Genomic DNA, 23,810 nt, shown 5'->3' with positions numbered 1-23,810 from the left:
TACAGCTTCCTTTAAAATAATTGGGCAAACTATTTTACGTATGCATAAACTGAGATCTGTAGAGTGTGAGATGCTCTTGTAGTTTCTCTTTGAGGGTTCGCACTCATCTGCATAAATAAAATCACTCCAATCTTGATCCTAAAAAGTTGGACAAGTGTCATGCAAGTGTTATGCAAAGTATAATGCCATTTTTCTCATATAGCATACGTATGGCATGCATATGCAATCCTTATGCAAACCTCTTTTAACCTTAGGTTTTACATACAGTAATTCTATAATTTAAAGCAATAAAGCAATATTATATACAGCGAGATAGATAGATAGATAGATAGATAGAATAAATAGGATAAATGTTCTTTAACCCCTTAGTGACCGAGCCAAATTTTTGAAATCTGACCAGTGTCACTTTATGTGGTAATAACTCTGCAACGCTTCAACAAATCCCAGTGATTTTGAGACTGTTTTTTCGTGACACATTATACTTTATGATAATGGTAAATTTAGTTCAATATTTTTTGTGTTTATTTATAAAAAATATAAAAAATTTGAGAAAAATGTTAAAAAATTAGCAATTTTCTAAATTTGAATGATTATCCCTTTAATCCAGATAGTCATACAACAGCAAACCATTAATAAATAACATTTCCCACATGTCTGCTTTACATCAGCACCATTTGTAAAATGTTATTTTATTTTGTTAGCATTTTAGGAGGTTTAAAAATGTAGCAGCAATTTTTCATTTTTTCAAAGAAATTTACAACATTTATTTTTTTAGGGACTTATCCATGTTTGAAGTGACTTTAGGGGTCCCATATATTGGGAAACCCCCAAACGTGATACCATTTTAAAAACAGCACCCCTAAACATATTGAAAACTGCTGTCAGGTAGTTTATTAACACTTCAGGTGCTTTACAGGAATTAATGCAAAGTGGCATGACAGAAATGAAAATGTGTATTTTTACCACCTAAATGTTGCTAACTTCTAAACAGATTACTACAGCCGTCTGACTCTAGGGCCGCTATTTGGTCATGAATTGCCATCGCAAACATCAGGACAACAAAATCATGATCTGAGGGCACCAATTGGAATAAAGAAGAAGCCCCCACACTCTGTTAACCATTTATAATGATGTAGTCACTATTGACAGCAGCATCTAAGGGGTTAAACAGATTTAGAAGGTGCAAATACTGATCGTAGCTGATACAGCAAGTTGTCAGCTATAGTGTACAACCAACAGATGCTGGATTGTCATCTGTATGGGGAGGCTATTCTCTTATATCTCAGGTCAGTTAAAAGATGTATTGGCGGTCATTAAGGGGTTAAATATTTAATGTCACAAGTCTCATACATATAATAAACTAGCACCCTTTAGTACCTTTCAACTGGCACTAAAGGTTTTTAGCCTTTTTAAACCTATTAAATAAATATTTTTTTTAAATGGTGTGGGGTCCTCCTTATTTATAATAACCAGCTGAGGGAAAGCAGACTGTAGGCTGCTGCTATTATTCTGAGAAGGGCCACTATCCATGAATCTTCCCAGCCTATTACTAACAGTTCACAGTCTACATGGCCTTTAGAAATAAAATGATTATTATTATTATTATTATTATTATTATTAGATATTGGTGCACTCCAGAAAAATGGACTTCAGTATGTTGTAAAAAAAAATTTGCCCTTTGAAAAAAGAAAAACTAAGGGCTTAAGCAACAATTTAGTGATAAAAATGTAATTTATTATTTCTTTACCACTCAGTGGTATAAAATTCTATGAGGCATATGTGGTGTCAATATGATCACTGCACCTCTAGATGAATTCATTGGGAAATGTAGTTTGTAAAATGAGTTCAGATATGGAGGGTTTCTGGTGTTTTGGCACCTCAAAGTGACATGGCACCCTCAAACCAGTCCAGCAAAATCTGAACTTCAATGTGTTGCCTCTTCCCCATGGTTTTGCCCTGTGCCTCAAAAATAGTATTCCCCCACATATGCGGTTTAAGTGTACTCAGGAGAACTTGCACAACAAATTGTATGGTGTAATTTCTCATCTTACCATTATATAAATGCAAAATTTGGGGCTTAAATAACATTTTTGTGGGGAAAATGTATTTTTTTTTTCATTTTCACAGCTCCACGTTATAAACTTCTGTAAAGCACCTGGGGGGTTCAAGGTGCTCACCACTAGTGGTGGGCGAACCCCCGATGTTCGGGATCGTGAGTTTATCCAAAGTATTTTTGTAAAGTTCGAGTTCAGAGCCAGAGATGACATGAACTTGCATCTGAACCCCGAACTCGGACTTTACATATATGGGATGAGGCAGGGGAGCTGTAAAAAAAGAGCAAAAAATTAATAATATACATTATAATTATACTTACCTGTCCAGCGACGCATCCTTCCGTCCCGCTGTCTGCCAGCCGCATCTGCTTCCAAGGCCGCTCATTAAATGCAGTCTTCGGCTTTTCCCAGCAGTGTTCATACGGTGATGACACTGCTGGAAAAGCCGAAGACTGCAGAGTGCAGTCAGTACCGGTGAAAGTTAATGAGGGGCCCCGTAAGCAGATGCGGCCGGGGGACAGTGGGATGGGAGTATGCGTCACTGGAAAGGAAAGTATAATAATGTTTATTACTAATTTTCTGCTTTTTTTACAGTCTGAACTGGTCCCGTATTGTAAAACGGATTTCCCATGGAAAACCATGTTTGGGACCGTGTGACTGAACACTATGTGTTCAGTACGATCCCGAACTTTACAGTTCGAGTTCTCCCATCCCTACTCACCACACAATTAAATACATTCCATGAGTGGGGTAGAGTTTCCAAAATGGGGTCATTTTTAGTGGGCGTCTACTGTTTAGACACATCAGGGGCTCACCAAGTGGGACATGGTGTTCGCTGATGATTCCAGGAATATTATATTCAAAAAGTCAAATGACAGTCCATTCCTTCCAAGCTTTGCCATGCGGGCAAACAGTAGTTTTCTCCCACATATAAGGTATCGGCATACTCAGTAGAAATTGTTCAACAAATTGTATGGACCAGTTTCTCCTGTTACCCTCATGAAAATGCAAAATGTTGGACTAAAAAACATTTTTGTGAGAAAAATGTGATTTTTTTTATATCTCAATGTTACAAACTTCTGTGAAGCACCTGGAGATTCAAGGTGCTCACCTCACATCTAAATACATTTTGGAGGGGGCTGGCTGACCATGTGGTCCTGACACTTTGGCCACTAGGGTGATTCCTGCCACAATGGAGGAGCTAATAGCGGTCTCCACTCGCATCGACCTTCGTTTTAACGAGCGAAGGTTGGAGTGAGCCCATTGTTGGCTGAGGTTTTGGCTGGCTCCCACTTTCGCCTGGCCTCTGGAATCTTCGGATCAGGCGTCCGAGCTACATGAGTCCATGGAGGTTCCTCAAGCGGGATCTAGGTCCCTGGTCGCTCAAGTACCCATGGTCTGTCCTGTCTGGCAGCAGTCACGACATTATGCCAGGAAATGTCCCCAGCGGTAGGGAAAACGTCAGTGTCTAGTGGTTGTAAGAGGAGGTACACTAGACACAACGATGTTTTACTCCATATTGTCCTTCAAAGAGACAATTGCCTTAGGCCCATCCACTCGTATGCTAGAGCTTTGCATGGATTCCAGGGCGGAGGGCAACTTCATGTTTTCTGCCTTTGCCCAGCAGCACGCAATACCCCGAATGATGCTCACCAAACCAGTGACCGTACGAGTGGTGAATGGGTGAACACTGCCCTCACAGATAACACACCAGACCTTCCCATTTACTCTCTCTATGTTGCCATCCCATCAGGAGATTATCTCTCTACTTGTCATTCCTGAGGTAATTGTTGAGGTCCTGTTTGGAATACCTTCGCTACAATACCACTCCCCTCATATAGAGTGGTCCACAGGGATAATTTTGGGATGGAGTGAGTCTTGTGAGAGTAGATGTCAATGGGACTGCGTTCAGGTTGCTATTACAGAGGTACCCGCAAGATCGTTCCTCTCTCCCAAAGCATTATTGGCCCCATGCTCACCAAAAACCCAAGAATGGAGACCCTTCGGCCTCACTACCCCTATGACTATCCTATTGACCTCTTGCCTGGTGCAGAGCCTCCCCGGGGTCCAGTCTATCCCTTATTTCTCCTGGTGACAGAGGTGATAACCCAGTACATCCAGGATAACCTGGCAAGAGAATTCATTAGAAAGTCAGTGTCACCTGCAGGGGCTGGGTTCTTCTTCCTGCAGAAGAAGAACAGAGAATTACGTCCATGCATAGATTACCGGGGTCTTAACGCCATTACCATTAAGAACAAGTACCCTCTGCCCATGATATCTGAGCTCTTTGATAGATGCGGGGAGCGAGGGTTTTTACTAAGCTTGATCTGCGGGGTGCTTACAACCTGTTTTGCATCCGTGAGTGGGACAAATGGAAGATGGCATTTAACACCAGGACCCATAATGAGGTCCTGGTTATGGGGGACTTTAACTACCTGGATATTAACTGGGAAAGTGAAACCTGTGAAACCCATAAAGGCAACAGGTTTCTGCTAATAACCAAGAAAAATTATCTTTCACAATTGGTGCAGAATCCAACCAGAGGAGCAGCACTTTTAGACCTAATACTATCTAATAGACCTGACAGAATAACAAATCTGCAGGTGGTTGGGCATCTAGGAAATAGCGACCACAATATTGTACAGTTTCACCTGTCTTTCACTAGGGGGACTTGTCAGGGAGTCACAAAAACACTGAACTTTAGGAAGGCAAAGTTTGACCAGCTTAGAGATGCCCTTAATCTGGTAGACTGGGACAATATCCTCAGAAATAAGAATACAGATAATAAATGGGAAATGTTTAAGAACATCCTAAATAGGCACTGTAAGCGGTTTATACCTTGTGGGAATAAAAGGACTAGAAATAGGAAAAACCCAATGTGGCTAAACAAAGAAGTAAGACAGGCAATTAACAGTAAAAAGAAAGCATTTGCACTACTAAAGCAGGATGGCACCATTGAAGCTCTAAAAAACTATAGGGAGAAAAATACTTTATCTAAAAAACTAATTAAAGCTGCCAAAAAGGAAACAGAGAAGCACATTGCTAAGGAGAGTAAAACTAATCCCAAACTGTTCTTCAACTATATCAATAGTAAAAGAATAAAAACTGAAAATGTAGGCCCCTTAAAAAATAGTGAGGAAAGAATGGTTGTAGATGACGAGGAAAAAGCTAACATATTAAACACCTTCTTCTCCACGGTATTCACGGTGGAAAATGAAATGCTAGGTGAAATCCCAAGAAACAATGAAAACCCTATATTAAGGGTCACCAATCTAACCCAAGAAGAGGTGCGAAACCGGCTAAATAAGATTAAAATAGATAAATCTCCGGGTCCGGATGGCATACACCCACGAGTACTAAGGGAACTAAGTAATGTAATAGATAAACCATTATTTCTTATTTTTAGGGACTCTATAGCGACAGGATCTGTTCCGCAGGACTGGCGCATAGCAAATGTGGTGCCAATATTCAAAAAGGGCTCTAAAAGTGAACCTGGAAATTATAGGCCAGTAAGTCTAACCTCTATTGTTGGTAAAATATTTGAAGGGTTTCTGAGGGATGTTATTCTGGATTATCTCAATGAGAATAACTGTTTAACTCCATATCAGCATGGGTTTATGAGAAATCGCTCCTGTCAAACCAATCTAATCAGTTTTTATGAAGAGGTAAGCTATAGGCTGGACCACGGTGAGTCATTGGACGTGGTATATCTCGATTTTTCCAAAGCGTTTGATACCGTGCCGCACAAGAGGTTGGTACACAAAATGAGAATGCTTGGTCTGGGGGAAAATGTGTGTAAATGGGTTAGTAACTGGCTTAGTGATAGAAAGCAGAGGGTGGTTATAAATGGTATAGTCTCTAACTGGGTCGCTGTGACCAGTGGGGTACCGCAGGGGTCAGTATTGGGACCTGTTCTCTTCAACATATTCATTAATGATCTGGTAGAAGGTTTGCACAGTAAAATATCGATATTTGCAGATGATACAAAACTATGTAAAGCAGTTAATACAAGAGAAGATAGTATTCTGCTACAGATGGATCTGGATAAGTTGGAAACTTGGGCTGAAAGGTGGCAGATGAGGTTTAACAATGATAAATGTAAGGTTATACACATGGGAAGAAGGAATCAATATCACCATTACACACTGAATGGGAAACCACTGGGTAAATCTGACAGGGAGAAGGACTTGGGGATCCTAGTTAATGATAAACTTACCTGGGGCAGCCAGTGCCAGGCAGCAGCTGCCAAGGCAAACAGGATCATGGGGTGCATTAAAAGAGGTCTGGATACACATGATGAGAGCATTATACTGCCTCTGTACAAATCCCTAGTTAGACCGCACATGGAGTACTGTGTCCAGTTTTGGGCACCGGTGCTCAGGAAGGATATAATGGAACTAGAGAGAGTACAAAGGAGGGCAACAAAATTAATAAAGGGGATGGGAGAACTACAATACCCAGATAGATTAGCGACATTAGGATTATTTAGTCTAGAAAAAAGACGACTGAGGGGCGATCTAATAACCATGTATAAGTATATAAGGGGACAATACAAATATCTCGCTGAGGATCTGTTTATACCAAGGAAGGTGACGGGCACAAGGGGGCATTCTTTGTGTCTGGAGGAGAGAAGGTTTTTCCACCAACATAGAAGAGGATTCTTTACTGTTAGGGCAGTGAGAATCTGGAATTGCTTGCCTGAGGAGATGGTGATGGCGAACTCAGTCGAGGGGTTCAAGAGAGGCCTGGATGTCTTCCTGGAGCAGAACAATATTGTATCATACAATTATTGGGTTCTGTAGAAGGACGTAGATTTGGGGATTTGTTATGATGGAATGTAGGCTGGACTGGATGGACGGGTGTCTTTTTTCGGCCTTGCTAACTATGTTACTATGTTACTATGTTACCAGGGACGAGCACTATGAATACCTGGTGATGACCTTCGGGCTCTGTAATGCACCTGCCGTTTTCCAAGACTTTGTGAATGATATCTTCTGGGATATGGTTATCACCTCAGTCGTAGTCTATCTGGATGATATTCTCAACTACTTTCCAGATACAGACTCCCACCGGAGAGATGTTTGCAAAGTCTTCGACCTCCTAAGGGCAAACTCCCTCTATGCCAAGTTGGAGAAGTGTGTGTTTGAGCTGGAGTACTTGCCTTTCATTGGCTATATTATCTCCACCCAGGGATTGGCCATGGATCCTGCCAAGCTACAGGCTGTGATGGACTGGCAGGAACACCAATCTTTTAAAGTGGTGCAGCGCTTTATGGGGTTCATTAATTATTATCGCCAGTTCATTCTCCACTTCTCAACTTTGGTTGCTCCCTTGGTTGCCCTCAACAAGAAGGGAGCTAATCCCAAATTGTGGTCGGAGGAGGTCTCCGAGGCCTTCCTCTCTATCAAGTCACACATGCTAGAGCTCCCATTTTACATTGCCCTGATGTACATAAACCTTTCATTATGTTTGTGGATGCCTCTCCCATCAGTGCTGGAGCAGTCCTCTTCCAAAAGCATGCTGAAGGTCTGAAACATCCTTGCTTCTTATTCTCTAAGACCTTCTAACTGGTGGAGAGGAACTATTCCATCGGGGACAGAAAGCTTCTAGCCATGAAGTTGTCCTTTTCGGAGTGGAGACCCCTCCTGGAGAGGGATGATTTTCCCTTCCAAGTGTACACCGACCACAGCCACAAAGAAGCCTGCTCAGCAGAGACGTCGTTCCCAGCGTCTTGCTCAAACTGATGCTGTGCGTCTGGTTACTGCTGCCATCCTGGATTCAGCTATTGTAACCAGCATTAAACAGTGGTGAGCAGATGCTCCAGGGATTAAGTCCTGCTTTTTGTCTACTGAGCATGCTCGTGGGATGACCTCTCATTAGAGGTCGGAGGCCACATGCTCAGGTTTTATAACTTTTGCTGGAAAAAGGAGATATTGCTGGTCAACTTTCAACCCTTATAACTTCCTCACATGAAAACAAATTATGTTTCAAAAATTGTAGTGATGTAAAGTATCCATGTGGGAAATGTTATTTATTAACTATTTTGTGTGACACATCTCTCTGATTTAAGGGCATAAGAATAAAAAGTTTGAAAATTGCAGCATTTTTCAAATTTTGACCAAATTTCCATTTATTTCCCCAAATAAGCACACGTTATATCAAAGAAATTTTAATCATATCATGAATTACAATATGTCGTGAAAAAAAACACTCTCAGAATCACTCAGATCCCTTGAAGCGTTCCAGAGCAATGACCTCTTAAAGTGACATTGGTCAGAATTGGGATGTCCTTTTCTAAAAAAATCCGTACTTGTAAAAATTTGGCAAATTATGTTTCTGATTGTTTAGGACCCAAAATCATTAAAAAAATGTCATTTAAAAAAAAAATGAAAATTGCTAATTTGGCAAGTAATGGGTTAAAACCTTACCATGTGTCAATGTTGATCTCAGTGTGAATAAGAGGAGGCAAAAGGACTGGGCCCAACCAGTGAAACACCAGGCCTGGGGACTCCTTATATACAATTTCCAGCTCAGGAGAGGGTAAGGCCACACCCCGGCTTGCACAGAATGCAACAATACAAAGATAAAAACACAGAAATTGAGCTTAACTTGAGTTGGTACACATGCAGAAGTTAAACGCATGTTCACACTGGCCACAAAACATATAAAACCTACAAAAAAAAGTCAGCAAAAACCCTGCTGAAACGAAGTAAAAAATCAAAACTGCATTGTTGTCAAAAAGTAATATGTTAATTCTGCATTTGTGAACATTTTAAAATAAATTCACAGTTATTAAGAAAAGAAAAGGTTAATTGGACTTTGATATGCAAATATTTTTTGTAATGTTTTGTATTGTTTTAGGTTTCAATACCGCAAAGGGAGATCTTGTAAGAGCCATTCTATATAACAAAGCAATAAGTGCTAAACTGCATAGAGAGGCCATTAAATTTCTCATGGTACTTGTGGCTGTTGCTATAATTGGAGTTTTCTACACTGTAGCTGTGCACATGAAGAATGGGGTAAGTTACTATGATACATAAAAACAGTTTGACAGTATTTCTTACTGGTGCTGTGCAAATTTGTTTATATCTAAAGGTGTTTCTCACAAAATTAGAATATCATCAAAATGTTCATTTATTTCAGTTCTTCAATATAAAAAGTGAAACTCATATATTATATAGTCATTAAAAACAGAGTGATCTATTTCAAGTGTTTATTTCGGGTTAATGTTGATGATTATGGCTTACAGCAAATAAAAAAAACCCAAATCATTATCTCAGTTAATTAGAATAATTAACAAAGATCACCTTCAAAGGCTTCCTAAGGCCAGGGTCACACTAAACGTATGGAAAATCCAGTCTCCCTGCCAAAAGTCACACAAGTGTTCTCTGTATGGTCTTCTGAATGTAATGCGTTTACAAAGCAAATAAAATGGAAATTTGATAATAGGGCTGTATTATCTGTTGAAGTGTGGTACTGTACACAGGCGACTGAGGGTCATGATGAGATGACTCCTCATATGCAGAAAATATGCTCTCGACGTGTTTTCCCCGCACATGGGTTCATCAGGAGAGACTCAGAATGACATGGCAGTGGAGAGTTGTCCGGAAGATAAGGCTGCAGCATCTATTACTGTTTGAGTATGTTGTTCTATGTGAGTACCTGAGAATCCCCAATAATTGGTTGGGAGTGATGACATTAGTTTATCTATGTGCTGCTGCAGCACCTGGACACCATTATTGTATATATTGGGATGGGCTTACCACTTTTTATATGTATTTTTTGTGTTTTGTAGCAAATTAGAGGATATTGCTGGCTAGTAGCATACCGTTCTAGCTACATCAGGGAAGCGTTCTCCTTGTTTAGCGCTCTTACAGCCCATATTTTTTGTATTGGCAATTCTACCGAGGGGTATTTATATTGTATGTTTTTTCATTGCTAGTAATAAAGTATATACAGTTTTACGGGGGGGGGGAGGGTTGTAACTTTTCCTGGTTTTCCCTTGTTGGTTATTGGTAGTTTGTAATAAGATCCAATTTGTTTTATCTTATCAAGGGTAACAGGAGAAATTGGACCCCAAAAGTTGTTGCGCAATTTGTCCTGAGTGCGCTGATAACCCATATGTGGGGGTAAACCACTGTTTGGGTGCATGGCAGAGCTCAGAAGGGAAGGAGCGCCGTTTGACTTTTAAATGCAAATTTAACTGGAATTGAGATCTGACGCCATGTCGCGTTTGGAGAGCCCCTGATGTGCCTAATCAGTAGAAATCCCCCACAAATTACACTATTTTGGAAAGTAGACTCCCTATGGAACTTGTCTAGATGTGTGGTGAGCACTTTGAACCCCGAAGTGCTTCACAGAAGATTATAATGTAGAGCCGAAAAAAATAAAAAATTATATTTTTTTACAAAAATAATCTTTTTCCCCCCAATTTTTTATTTTCCCAAGAGTAATAGATGAATTTGGACCCAAAAAGTTGTTGTCCAATTTGTCCTGAGTATGCTGATACCCGAAATGTGGCGGGAACAGCTGTTTGGGTGCATGGCAGAGCTCGGAAGGGAAGGAGCGCCATTTGGAATGCAGACTTAGATGGAGTGGTCTGCGGGAGTCATGTTACATTTGCAAAACCCCTGATGTATCTAAACAGTAGAAACCCCTCTTAAGTGACCCAATATTGGAAACTATACCCCCCAATGAACATATCTAGTTGTGTTGTGAGAACTTTGAACTCCAAAGTGTTTCACTACAGTTTATAATGCAGAACAGTGAAAATAAAGATGTGACAGAAAAAAGACTGGCACATCCAAACAAGTGTGAATAGGTGCATACCATGAGCAGCTACCTCCATATATAAATATACAAAAAAAGTTGCACTCTATCGTGCCAAACCACGTCAAATATGCAATACATGAAATATGAATTGCAAACTTGCTTTTTGAACATTAGGAAAAAATTTTTTTGAGACGCTTAGCACAGAATTTGGCCAAATAGTGTGAGCACATCAACCATCGTCAAGGTGGTCTCATTAAAAAACTGATTGGTACCTGACCTCCCTGTCCAAATGTGAACACTTACCGAAGGCTAATGTCTGCATGCTTGGGTGAATATGGACACCTCTCTCAGCATAGCCTACATACGATGGTTGATGGGCTCACACTATTTGGCCAAATTCTGTGCTAAGCGTCTCAAAAAAAATTTTTCCTAATGTTCAAAAAGCAAGTTTGTAATTCATATTTCATGTATTTCATATTTGACGTGTTTTGGCACGATAGAGTGCAACCTTTTTTTTTGTATATGTATAAGTGAAAATAAAGAATCATTTTTTTCCCCACAAAAAAATGATTTTTTAGCCCCTAAATTTTTATTTTCCCAAGGCTGACAGGAGAAATTGGACCACAAAAGTTGTTATCCAATTTGTTCTGAGTTTGCTGATACCCCATATGTGGGGGTAAACCACTGTTTGGGCGCACGGCAGAGATCGGAAGGGAAGGAGCACTATTTTACTTTTTCAATGCAGAATTGGCTGGAATTGAGATTGGATGCCATGTCATGTTTGGAGAGCCCCTGATGTGCCTAAACAGTGGAAACCCTCCCAATTCTAACTCCAGCCCAAACACCAACACACCCCTAGCCCTAATCCCAACACTAACCATAACTACACCCCTAACCCAAACACGCCCCTAACCCTAATTCCAACCCTAACCACACCCGAAACCCAATCACACCCCTAACCCAACACACCCCTAACCCTAATCCCAACCCTAACCATAACCCTAACCACATCCCTAAACCTGACACACCCCTAACCCTCATCCCAACCCTGATCCCTACCGTAAACATAATCCAAACCCTAACCCAATCTTTGTTCGACGGTATGATGATAAAGCATTGTTTTTTGCTTCCTTTTTTTCTTCACGGTGTTCTCTGAAGAGGTTAACTAGTGGGACAGTTTTATAGGTCGCGTTGTTCTGAGGGTCTTAGGGAAGCACGCAGGGAGCCCCCTCCCTGTGCGATGCTTCCCTATGGCGGTGGAACACTGCGATCTTGTTTGCTCACAGTGTTCTGGGGGTTAATGTGCCGGAAGCGGTCTGTGACTTCTCCTGGCACATAGCACTGGGTGACAGCTGTGATAATCAGCTGACACCCAGGCCCCGATCGTCCGCGCTCCCCCGTGAGTGTGGTTAATCGCATATGACGTACTATCCCATCTATGGGAATTAAGTCCCAGGTCACATCGACGGGATAGTACGTCCGATGGCAGAAAGGGTTTAATGGCTCAATGGGCTGAAATGTGAAAAATGTGTGTGTATTTTTCGCAAGTCACACTGATGGTCTGTGTGGTGTTCGATTTTTTTCTCGTATCCATAGACTTGCATTGGAGAGACTCAGGCGATAGATGCGTACAATTGCAGCATGCTGCGATTTCACTTGCACTCTGAATACGCCCGATAAAAAAATGGTGATGGGAGCTGCCCCATAGGTTAACAGTGGTCTGAGTTTTATGTTATGTTTTCTCGCATAGCATTCGTCTGTAGTCTACGCTAGTGTGACCCCAGCCTAAAAATGTGCACAAGCAACCGGGATAACCGCTGCCTTGAAAGAATTGTTAAGAAAAGGCCATTCCAAAATTTTAACATTACATTACATGACATTACAAAAATACAGACATCCCTGAATAAATATAACAATGTTGAGGATTTCAACATTTTAAACCAGAGAATGGAAAAAAAAAAAAAAACTTACTGAAACTAGAGGAACATGTTGCTGATATTAAACATGACAAATTCCAGAGAGATAAACGGGATTATGAATTGAACCAAGTTTACACCTGGAAAATCTCCCGTACCTGGAATAGAAGAAATAGACGCCCGCAACATGATTTCTTTGATTCCAATTATGAAGGGCGAAGGGTCAGCTTCACTGCATCTCATGAGTCGATGGGTTCATCCAGCTCAAATCATAATACTTCAGAAGATTTTTCGGATGCATCGTTTGGATCCAACAGGCATAATGAGACATTTAATGAGAGATCAGGTGCCATCAGCAAAGCAAAAAACGCCGGAGGAGGGCGGGGAGGAAGCACAAACGTAAGAACTTACCCGCTCAGGAATCAGAGGAAGTATTGACACTTCCAGTCTGGAATCTTTCCAGCTATATTTTGTCTGAAGCTGAAATTTCTTTTTCGGGAAAAGGACTTGGTTTTTGTCCAATAAAAAAATTTGACATATTTAGGACTTTATTGGATGTAAACAAATTTGCCAGAAACTTAACTTTGAAATGTCACTTTGAACAAGATTCTGCTTTTTCTGATACTGTGCAACCTCCTGGATATACCAATGCTGTTTTTCCATATGGTAATTTTTCCTTTCAGGAACTTTTGGATTATTCTATTTTACGAGATTTGCAATCCCATTCACTTGAAAAAGACTGTAATATGAACAAGGATTTTGGTACATCTAATGCTCTATTCTATCCAGTACAATCCAGACCCACTGTCTTGGACACCTTCCAAGAACTGGTAGAGAGGGATTTAATGAAACTGGATAGTAACATAGATTTTGTGCATGATAATCTGACTGTTTTGGAAAGACAGGCCATAACTAATTTACGCCATAATGAGGATTTATTGATCAGACAGGCTGACAAAGGTGGGGGGGTAGTTATTTTGAATGCTGGTTTATATTACGTGGAAAATCTTCGCATTCTTAGTGATTGTTCTACTTACACCCAAATTCCATATGATCCCACAAAAGAATTTCAGATACATTTAGAGAAATTATTAGTAGATGGCCTATCCACAGGTGCTATTACACAAAAAATATATGATTATTTAAATATCAAACATCCAGTTATCCCTATTTATCATGCGTTCCCTAAGATTCATAAAAATGTTTTTCCTCCTCCGTTTAGAGCCATCATCTCTGGTATAGGGTCACTCTCAGAAAATTTGGGAGAATGGGTGGATCATTTTCTATAACCCTTAGTGATCAATTTACCGGGTTACATTAAAGATACCAAAGCAGTCATTGCCGCATCAGATGGCTTTTTGTGGTCTTCACATTATACATGGGTCACCTGTGATGTGGTTGGCTTATATCCTTCCATACCACATAATATCATTCTAACCAGCCTGTCATATTTTCTCAAGAAGTACAGCACATACAAACAGGAGATTCAATTTTTTATTATAGATTCAGTTTCTTTTTTGTTGACCCATAATTATTTTTCATTTGACAGGTTGTTTTTTATTCAAAAAAAGGGCGTTAGTATGGGAGGGAAATGTTCCCCTTCATTAGCCAATATTACAGTAGCGGTTTGGGAAGAAAAATATATTTTTAATGAGAATAATCCCTTTTCTAATAACATTGTATTTTTTGGTCGCTATATCGAGGATTTGATTATAATTTGGAAGGGGGATGATATGCTGATTACGGATTTAATAAAATACGTGAATAATAACGATTTTAATCTCTCCTTTACTTTTAATACCTCCAAGACTTCTATCAATTATTTGGATATTTCCTTATCAGTAAATGAAAATACTAACTTAGTTGCTGTTTCCCCTTATAGAAAATCTACTGACAGCAACTCAATTTTGGAGGCACACTCTTGTCACCCAAAACATGTCATTAAGAATATACCAGTGGGTGAATTTATCAGGCTTACAAGAAATTGTAGTTCAGCTGCACAATTCACACAGGAAACTGAGTCTGCAGTTTTCAGACTTAAAGATCGCGGTTATCCTAATTGGATGCTACACAGAGCAAAATCAGTGACAAAAGACATTGATAGGAAGTCTTTATTATGGAGTGATAATGAGGATCCAGGGTCTCTTTCTAGGAACCCCAACAAGAATAATAATAAAATGAAAAAAATTAAAAGAAAAAGGCTTAATGAGAATAAACACACAAAGTCTGCCTCTCACTCTCTGAGTACGATAAATTTTTCCACAGTATATAGTCCGCAGTATGCAGAAATAATTCAAATTGTGAAAAAGTATGTTCCTATTTTATATAGTGATGTGAAGCTAGCACATATTTTAGATCGTACTCACATACGATATCTTGCCAAAAAAGCACCTTCCTTACGTGACATCCTATCTCCGAGTCTTTATCTCCACAGTAAATTGACTGCAGGAAATAGTGCCTGGTTAACATATAAGGTTTTTTTTAAATGTGGTCACCACCCGTGTAAAACGTGTAATTTCGTAAGAAAAACTACTAGTTTCACCTCTAGTGTGACAGGCATTACTTATCCGATTCGAACGCACATGAATTGCAACTCAGAAGGTGTCATTTACTTGATAGAATGCGACTTATGTAAACTGCAATATGTGGGCTGCACAGTGGGCCCTCTAAAAAGAAGGTTTTGTAAGCATATCTCAGAATCTGCACTTAATAATACATCATATAACATTTCTGCAGTCTCTCACCACTGCAAAACAATCCATGCAGGTAATACCAGCATGATTAAAGTGACTGCTATTGAAAAAGTGCATAAACCCCCTAGAGGCGGTGATCATAGACGTAAGATATTAAATCGTGAATCCTTTTGGATATTTTCTCTACAGTCAAGGGTGTCCTCAGGGCTGAACAAACGTCTTGACCTCATTTTGCAGTTAGATTAATGTAATACCGTAATTTCATATATTTATTTCATATAATCCAATTTTTTTTTTTTTTTTTTTACAATTGTTTTTTTATTTTTATTTTTATTTTTATTTTTTTATTTTTTTCCTCTCCATAAGAAGGTGATATTTAATATTGTACACACTGTGAATTGGTTCTATTACTCCGGCTAATGTAATTTTTTGATACACCATTGTGGTTCTTTTTCCATAGACATGTCTTTCTCTTTTGCAGTTCACAGGGGGTTAATCTAATGAATGTTCTGATTGCCCACCTGAGTTTTAATCTAAGCACTTGTTCTTTTAGTGTTCTGTGTTGTATAAAATGTTAATATGTGGTTCCATTTTCACGCCATGACTAAGACCTGATGGTCGAAACGCGTCGGCGTTGACCACCTGGGACCCCCATCTCTTTTTTGCAAATGTTTGCATTTTAAAGTGTTTTCAATAAATTGACTTTTTAGACGATCCATGCTGGAGATTATTTTTTCTTTTTCATTCCAAAATTTTGGGAGATTCACAAAGAGTGGACTGCTGCTGGAGTCATTGATTTAAGAGCCACAACACACAGACGTATCCAGGACATGGGCTACAAATGTTGCATTCCTTGTGTTAAGCCTCTTTTGACCAATAGACAATGCAAGACGTGTCTTACCTGGGCCAAGGAGAAAAAGAACTGGACTGTTACTCAGTGGTGTTGTTTTCAAATGCAAGTAAATTTTGCATTTCATTTGGAAATTAAGGTCCCAGAGTCTGGAGGAAGAGTGGAGAGGCCACAATCCAAGCTGCTTGAGGTCTAGTGTGAAATTTCCACAATCAGTGCTGGTTTGGGGAGCCATGTCATCATCTGGTGTAGGTCCACTGTGTTTTATCAAGAACAAAGTCAGCGCAGCCGTCTACCAGGAAATTTTAGAGCACTTCATGCTTCACTCTGCTGACAAGCTTTCTGGAGATAGAAATTTCATTCTACAGCAGGACTTGGCACCAGTCCACACTGCCAAAAGTACCAATACCTGGTTTAAAAACAACAGCATCACTGTTATTGATTGGCCAGCAAACTCTCCTGACCTTAACCCCATAGAAAATCTATGGGGTATTGTCAAGAGGAAATGAGAGACACCAGACCCAGCAATGCAAATGAGCTGAAGGCTGCTATCAAAGCAACCTGGGCTTCCATAACACCTCAGTAGTGCCACAGGCTGATCGCCTCCATGCTACGCCGCATTGATGCAGTAATTGATGCAAAAGGATTAAGTGCATTTACTGAACATACAATTCAGTAGGTCAACATTTCAGATGTTAGAATAATTTTTCAAGCTGGTGTGATAAAGTATAAAGTATTGTAATTTACTGAGGTAATTACTTTTGAGTTTGCATTTGCTGCAAGCAATAATCATCAACATTAACAGAAATAAACACTTGAAATAGATCACTATATAATGACTCTATATAATATATGAGGTTAACCTTTTGTATTGAAGAACTGAAATAAATTTACTTTATGATGATATTCTAATTTTTTAAGTAGCAGCTGTACAAGTTTTCTAGTTGGTTAGCCAGTCTAACCCACGTGTGAACAAAACATGAAAGCTCAGTCAGAATGCTGTTGGTGTCAGGCACAGATTTTGGCATCCCCATAATACCCTCCAGCAATCAGATCACATAGCCCAGCTTGTCCAATCTTGGGGGGGTGGGGGCATCTATCACTCACAGTATAACAGTTTAAAAAACAAAGGCAGGAACACCATTTTATGATATTGTTTCTTTACTTAGCAAAGTGCTAAACTATCGATACTCCCAAAACAGGGATAATTTTTGCACCCAACTTTGTGAAAATGCCATGTGCCTTCTTCTGTATGCACTGCCGCTGTATAAACAACACCAATGCATGCATCCGCCTCCTAAAAGGGAAACATAGTCCTTAGTGGTTGATACCTTTTAATGGCTAACTGAAAAGAACTTTCAGTTAGCCATTTAAAGGTATCAACCACTGAGGACTCTCAATTCTAAATATTTTTCTATCTACTGGCTAAGGCTATGTGCATACGTCAGGATATCTGTTAGAACTTTTCCTGACAAAAACCTGACATTTTGTGTTTTTTGCGCATTTTTGATGTGTTTTTTGTGCGTTTGTGATGCGTTTTTTCTTGTGTTTTTTCCAAATGCATAGAATAGCGGGAAAAATGTGAAAAAAAAACCGCAAAATTAATGAACATGCTGCTTTTTTACCGCGATGCGTTTTTTTCGCGGAAAAAAACGCATCATGCGCACAAAAATTGCAGAATGCATTCTAAATGATAGGATGCATATGTCTGCAGTTTCTAATGCGGTTTTATTGCGTTTTTATCGCAAAAAAAGTGAAAAAAACGCAAAAAAACCTGAACGTGTGCATATACCCTAACACTGTACCAAGATATATATATATATCTTTCCTGTCCTAAAAGGGATAACATTTAGACTGTTTATACAATATAAGTATCTTACAATTTCTAAAACTGCTGTGTGCGGTTAAATAAGCTGCCAGTTTTCACCGCTTACCATCTATTTTCCCCCAGCCAGATAGTTTGATGTCTTTGTGAAAGGTTTGTTTGCATGCGAGTGCTCAAATTCAGAGTGTTATACACATATTAGAGGCATTTAATTATAATAATAATTCACAGCAAATCACATTTTGAAGAAACATTTTGTGAAGTGTAGATCTGCTCATTTCTATTCACCATCACTACACACTCATGAGGTGGAATCTGTTCATGGAGGCTTACATTAGTAGACTATTGTTACATTCGGTAGATTCTTTAATTCGTGAGCACATGGATTTATGCAATACCAACATAGATGAATGAGATTTTTGCTGAAATCTCTGCAACAAATCTGCCAGATATGAAAATAAAAAAGGGTTGTCCAGCACCTCTCCATTTACCAGGTGCAGAGAGACACAGCTGATGTTGAGCCCAGTGTGCATGCCTGTCATGAACTTGTTGCTATGAATAAAATAGGGGAATAGATATGAACAGTACCTGCCAGGTGTGCACATTATCTGTTAATGATGTGACAGTCTCCATATCAGCAGTCTTTCAATACCCTATGTGGGTGTCATAAGTAGTGGATACCTGCTTCAAGGTGCCATCTGTACCCATTTCCATTTTTATTTATTTCTATGCAATATTTGTGACTAAATCATTTTTAGAAAAATATATAGTATCTACAATTTCACATGGATTTTTTGTGTAACAATGTATACAAATACGTCAAATAATGTAATTTTAAAAATTCTTGCATTGCTTTCCCAGGCCAGTGTTCATGACATTGTGCTAATGTCATTTTTGATGCTAACTATTGTGGTTAACGCAACCCTTCCTGCATCAATTACAATTTGTCTACTGTGCGGTCAAACAAGGCTGAAAAAACAGGACATCTTCTGTATTAGTCCTCAACGGATCAATTTAGCTGGGCAGTTGAACCTTGTGTGTTTTGATAAAGTAAGTTCAATTTGGTTTGTCTGTTTCAGTGGATCCTTGTTGCAAGCTGTATGCATTATTCTCTGCACAATACAGAGCTCCATTATGATATTACAAAGGGTAAAAAATAAGCAAGAATTGATACTTAATGATGGACGAACCCAAACTTTACTGTTCAGGGTCCATACCAAACACTTACTGTTCTGGCGTGGACCCCGATAATGGACTTCTCCAGGAAGTGCATGTTACTGTTTGGGTTTGGCACCCCGAACATTGGGTGTATTGGGTGTATTCCGCGCTGTCATGCAGAGTAACACCGGTGGCTCTTATCGGCGATAAGATTATTACTGCTGGTCAGAGTGCTACGGTTCCCATGCTGTCAGATGAAAGCGTGAGCAAGCAGCTGTGATTGGTTGCAAAAATTTTACCTGCTGGTCTCTACTTGTACCATTCCTATCAGCCTACGCCTGCTGTCGCTGTCAGTTTTGCGTGTTCTGGTTATTAAAAATAGAACAGACCCCATGTCATTTCGGCATTAAAAAAAAATGTATAGTGCAGGTTTGAGCGGCAGCCAGGGTCATAGTCATGGCCCTCACAGATGTCTGCTTTAGCGCCTCCTAGCCACCCGCACCACATACACACAATCTCACTGTCTCAATTGCCTGGTTCTCAGGGTCCTTCCTGAGTGGCAGACAAACTTCTTCCTTTACTTTAGTACATAAAGAGACAGAGTCCGGTTCCAACTTTATACATAGAGCTCTATTTGTTTTCATACGCACCACGTCCATGTCCGTAACAGCGTCAACATAGAGGACCACACAGTTCACTTCTTTATCTTTCCCTGTGCTCTTTCCTACTACCTTCAGTAGGTTCCCGGTTCGTGCTGTCTAATCTGGCATTGCAGCGTCCTCCCTGTTCAGCTTCACTACTTTCAGGAGTTCCTCTGTCCATTTCGAACATGAGGGCATCAGCCCATGCAGTAAGCTGCCACATGATGAAGCGACCTGCATCCCTTTCCTTCTGCACTTCATCCCTTTCCTTCTAAACTGCTAGTCCTTTCCTGTTGCACTGCTGCACATCTGGCCTACTGGCCCCTGGACGACTCGCCTTCCTACTTGGAACGTTACGGAGTCATCCACCCTGTACGGGCTCCCCGGCCCTCTAACTAGAAACAGGAAAAACCCTCTATCTTATCCTCCTAGATAACTATATTACAAATGTATCCCCATCTAGTGTCATAACTAGGGTACTGCACTTTTCCTAACAACAATATACAATAATCAGCACTAGATACAGAATATTAAATACAACCATAAATACACTGTTTAACAATATTACAAGGTGACAATACACATACAGTTAACCGGGACGTGTTTGAGGTACAAGACCACTTTTATGACCCCCTTACACAGGCATCGGCTGATAAATACTATCATCAGTGGCCCCTGCTGTCGCTGGTAACACCACTGGTAACAGGTTTTGGCTCATGCTGCCACCTGACAGCTTGAAAACCGCAGCTCTCTGATTGGTGGTAATAATCTTACCATCGATCCCAGCCCATGTTTGCTGTGCTGTCATACAGAGGACAGGACAGCAAACATCAGATGTTCAGACCTTCCATTCATGGTACCACTAATGGTAATGTTTACCTAAATGTTTTCGTAAATTTAAAATATCACTGCATAGTAAGCAGCTTGCAGAATATTGTAAAGCTTGGGATTCGTGAGCTGGCTGGCTGACTTAAGGTACCGTCACACTAGACGATATCGCTAGCGATCCGTGACGTTGCAGCGTCCTCGCTAGCGATATCGTCCAGTGTGACAGGCAGCAGCGATCAGGCCCCTGCTGTGATGTCGCTGGTCGGGGAAGAAAGTCCAGAACTTTGTTTCGTCGCTGGACTCCCCGCAGACATCGCTGAATCGGTGTGTGTGACACCGATTCAGCGATGTCTTCGCTGGTAACCAGGGTAAACATCGGGTAACTAAGCGCAGGGCCGATGTTTACCCTGGTTACCATCGTTAAAGTAAAAAAACAAACGCTACATACTTACCTTCCGCTGTCTGTCCCCGGCACTGGGCTTCTCTGCACTCCTCCTGCACTGGCTGTGAGCACAGCGGCCGGAAAGCAGAGCGGTGACGTCACCGCTCTACTTTCCGGCTGCCCGGCGCTCACAGCCAGAGCAGAGAAGCAGAGCGCCGGGGACAGACAGCGGTAGGTAAGTATGTAGTGGTTGTTTTTTTTACTTTAACGATGGTAACCAGGGTAAACATCGGGTTACTAAGTGCGGCCCTGCGCTTAGTAACCCGATGTTTACCCTGGTTACCGGGGACCTCGGGATCGTTGGTCGCTGGAGAACTGTCTGTGTGACAGCTCTCCAGCGACCAAACAGCGACGCTGCAGCGATCCGGATCGTTGTCGGTATCGCTGCAGCGTCGCTTAGTGTGACTGTACCTTTAGTGTGACGGTACCTTTAGCCAAACTCTCCACAGAGAAAGCAGATTTGATTTATTATGTACCCAGTGTCGTGTGATCGATATACTTGCCCCAGGTACAGGGGAAATCAGCTATAAAAATAATGCAGAGACATGTTCAAATGCCAAACAAAGGTCATTATGACCTTATTTGTGGCAGCGTGTGCAATCAGATCACAAAAAAAGGAAGAAAATAAACAAAATAAAACTAATAGTAAACACCACTAATCTGAATCGCTGTATATGGCCCTGCTTCCATTGAAAACAATATGTAAAACAATATGTCAAATACATAAAAATAATTTCTTTAGAAAATGCAGTACAATTGAAAAAATTTTTCAGCAGTCTTTTGTGGTCATCAAAAAATAAATAAATAATGTGTCAAATGGATACGTACAGGCATTCCTGAGATTGCAAACTAGATATTTGTATGTAATTTGGATCAAGGCCAGGAAAAAAATAACAAAAAAACCTAATACTTATCTTAGAGTCATGATTGTCTATTCCGGCCACCCCGCCACCCACTGTCCAATCCTCTTCTTACTGCCCTAGCACACTGTTTATTAGTCTAGAAAACTCTTATTGTGACCCTGATATTAGATACCTGCTGCCTGAATCATGAGTCAGACACTGTCCACTTTATTGTATCCTTCTATGTTTTAATCTGATACACTGTGATATTTTAGAGAAAACCTACTTTCAGATGCTATGTGTTTTGGATGATTAGTCGAAAGCCTTTTCCTAAGGTTTCTCTTTGCCCTGCTCCCTAACACTGACAAGTCTCTCCCCATACTTGTGGTTTTGCAATCTCCCACTCTCACCACCAGCACCAATGAATCCTGGCAGCGTGCACTGCATATTGTCAGGAATCAGAAGTCTGCGGTCACATAGGATGACTATTGACTCATCATAAACTTGGACAATCCCTGTAATGCTCCTAAAATAAATAAAAATATAGAATCCCTTAACTTATCAGACTACTTAACACTTTATTAACATAGCCATGTATCACATAATCTTTCAAGTTATGGATTGTTACATGTGGAGAGAATCAAAACCAATAACAGCACAATAATGCATCATCAGAACCATATAAACTCAGCATCACCACCCTCATCAGTGCAGAAATACATCACCAGAACCACCAGCAGTACACAAATTCATCATCAGTACATAAATACATTGGTATAACCCCCATTAGTTCAGAAACACAGCATCAAAACCCTCTGTTGTACAGAAATACATTGCAAGAAACACCATCAGCGCATCCATACATCATTAGGCCACCATCAATAGATGAATATGATATCAGTGCATACTACATCAATTGTAATATTAGGTCAGGCCCATATGCATTTGTATCATATGAACAACTTCCAGTACATCCTTAATAATAGTAAGGACATACTGGGAGTTGTTGCAATCAGTCATGATCAGACTGCTGATCATGAACCCCTGGGGTTTGGCAGGAATCGGCGTGCCACGTGGGTGTTTAGCGGGGAGCACTGCATTCCAAGGGTAATATGTACCATTAGGTTTTTTTATCCTCTGCACTGTCATTCATGGATATATGCAGTGTTTGATATATATAACACCATGTCCGGTCTAGATTGCTAGGCGGATGCATTATTTTGCTTTACCTACTATACCCTTCAATGCCTGACTGGCATTCAAGTCTGGTTTAGGCTACTTTAAAGGTGCACTTCGGTCTTTGCGTGGCAGTATGGTTGTTTACCGACATATGATCTAATTTTTGGCTTAATACAATGGAGCCGTTACATTACATATGGTAGTTGTTGCCACTATGTTGTATTAATTATTTTCTATGAGACTACATTTTAATTAGTGTGCCCCTTCTGTTATAAATCTATGTATCTGGCCTGAATATGCTAATCAGCATGTGCACGGTTGTTTAAATCCACATTTTCAGTGGATTCAGTGTATTTTAGCAACTGACAATTTTGAAAAGGTGTGTGCATCAAACAGACTATATTTCTAAGTGCACAAATTTGATAGCACCTCGGTGCACCCAACAGGATTTATTTAAGCTTTGTACAATGGAGCATGCTGTTTGAGCCTCTATTTTTTCATATCGCTTGATTTGGATAATTATATGTAAATAGTTGACATTGATATCTTAATTCTTGAGAAATTGGTGATGTGAAGTTATGGGAGGTATTTTCTCAGCATGCTCTATTGC

General features: G+C 40.2%; 1 protein-coding gene across 1 annotated transcript in view; it reads left to right on the top strand.

Moving 5' to 3' along the window:
- LOC138638114 (probable cation-transporting ATPase 13A4) overlaps positions 1–23,810 on the top strand; it is a 385,556-nt gene that overhangs the window by 151,343 nt on the left and 210,403 nt on the right. Inside the window, exons 11-12 of the mRNA XM_069727134.1 lie at positions 8,916–9,073; positions 18,972–19,160. Of these exons, the coding sequence (XP_069583235.1) occupies positions 8,916–9,073; positions 18,972–19,160 (347 nt within the window). The remainder of the gene's footprint in view (positions 1–8,915; positions 9,074–18,971; positions 19,161–23,810) is intronic.

This window comes from Ranitomeya imitator, chromosome 5, assembly GCF_032444005.1.
Source record: "Ranitomeya imitator isolate aRanImi1 chromosome 5, aRanImi1.pri, whole genome shotgun sequence".
NCBI lineage: Eukaryota > Metazoa > Chordata > Amphibia > Anura > Dendrobatidae > Ranitomeya > Ranitomeya imitator.
This window is presented reverse-complemented; position numbering and strand designations above follow the sequence as displayed.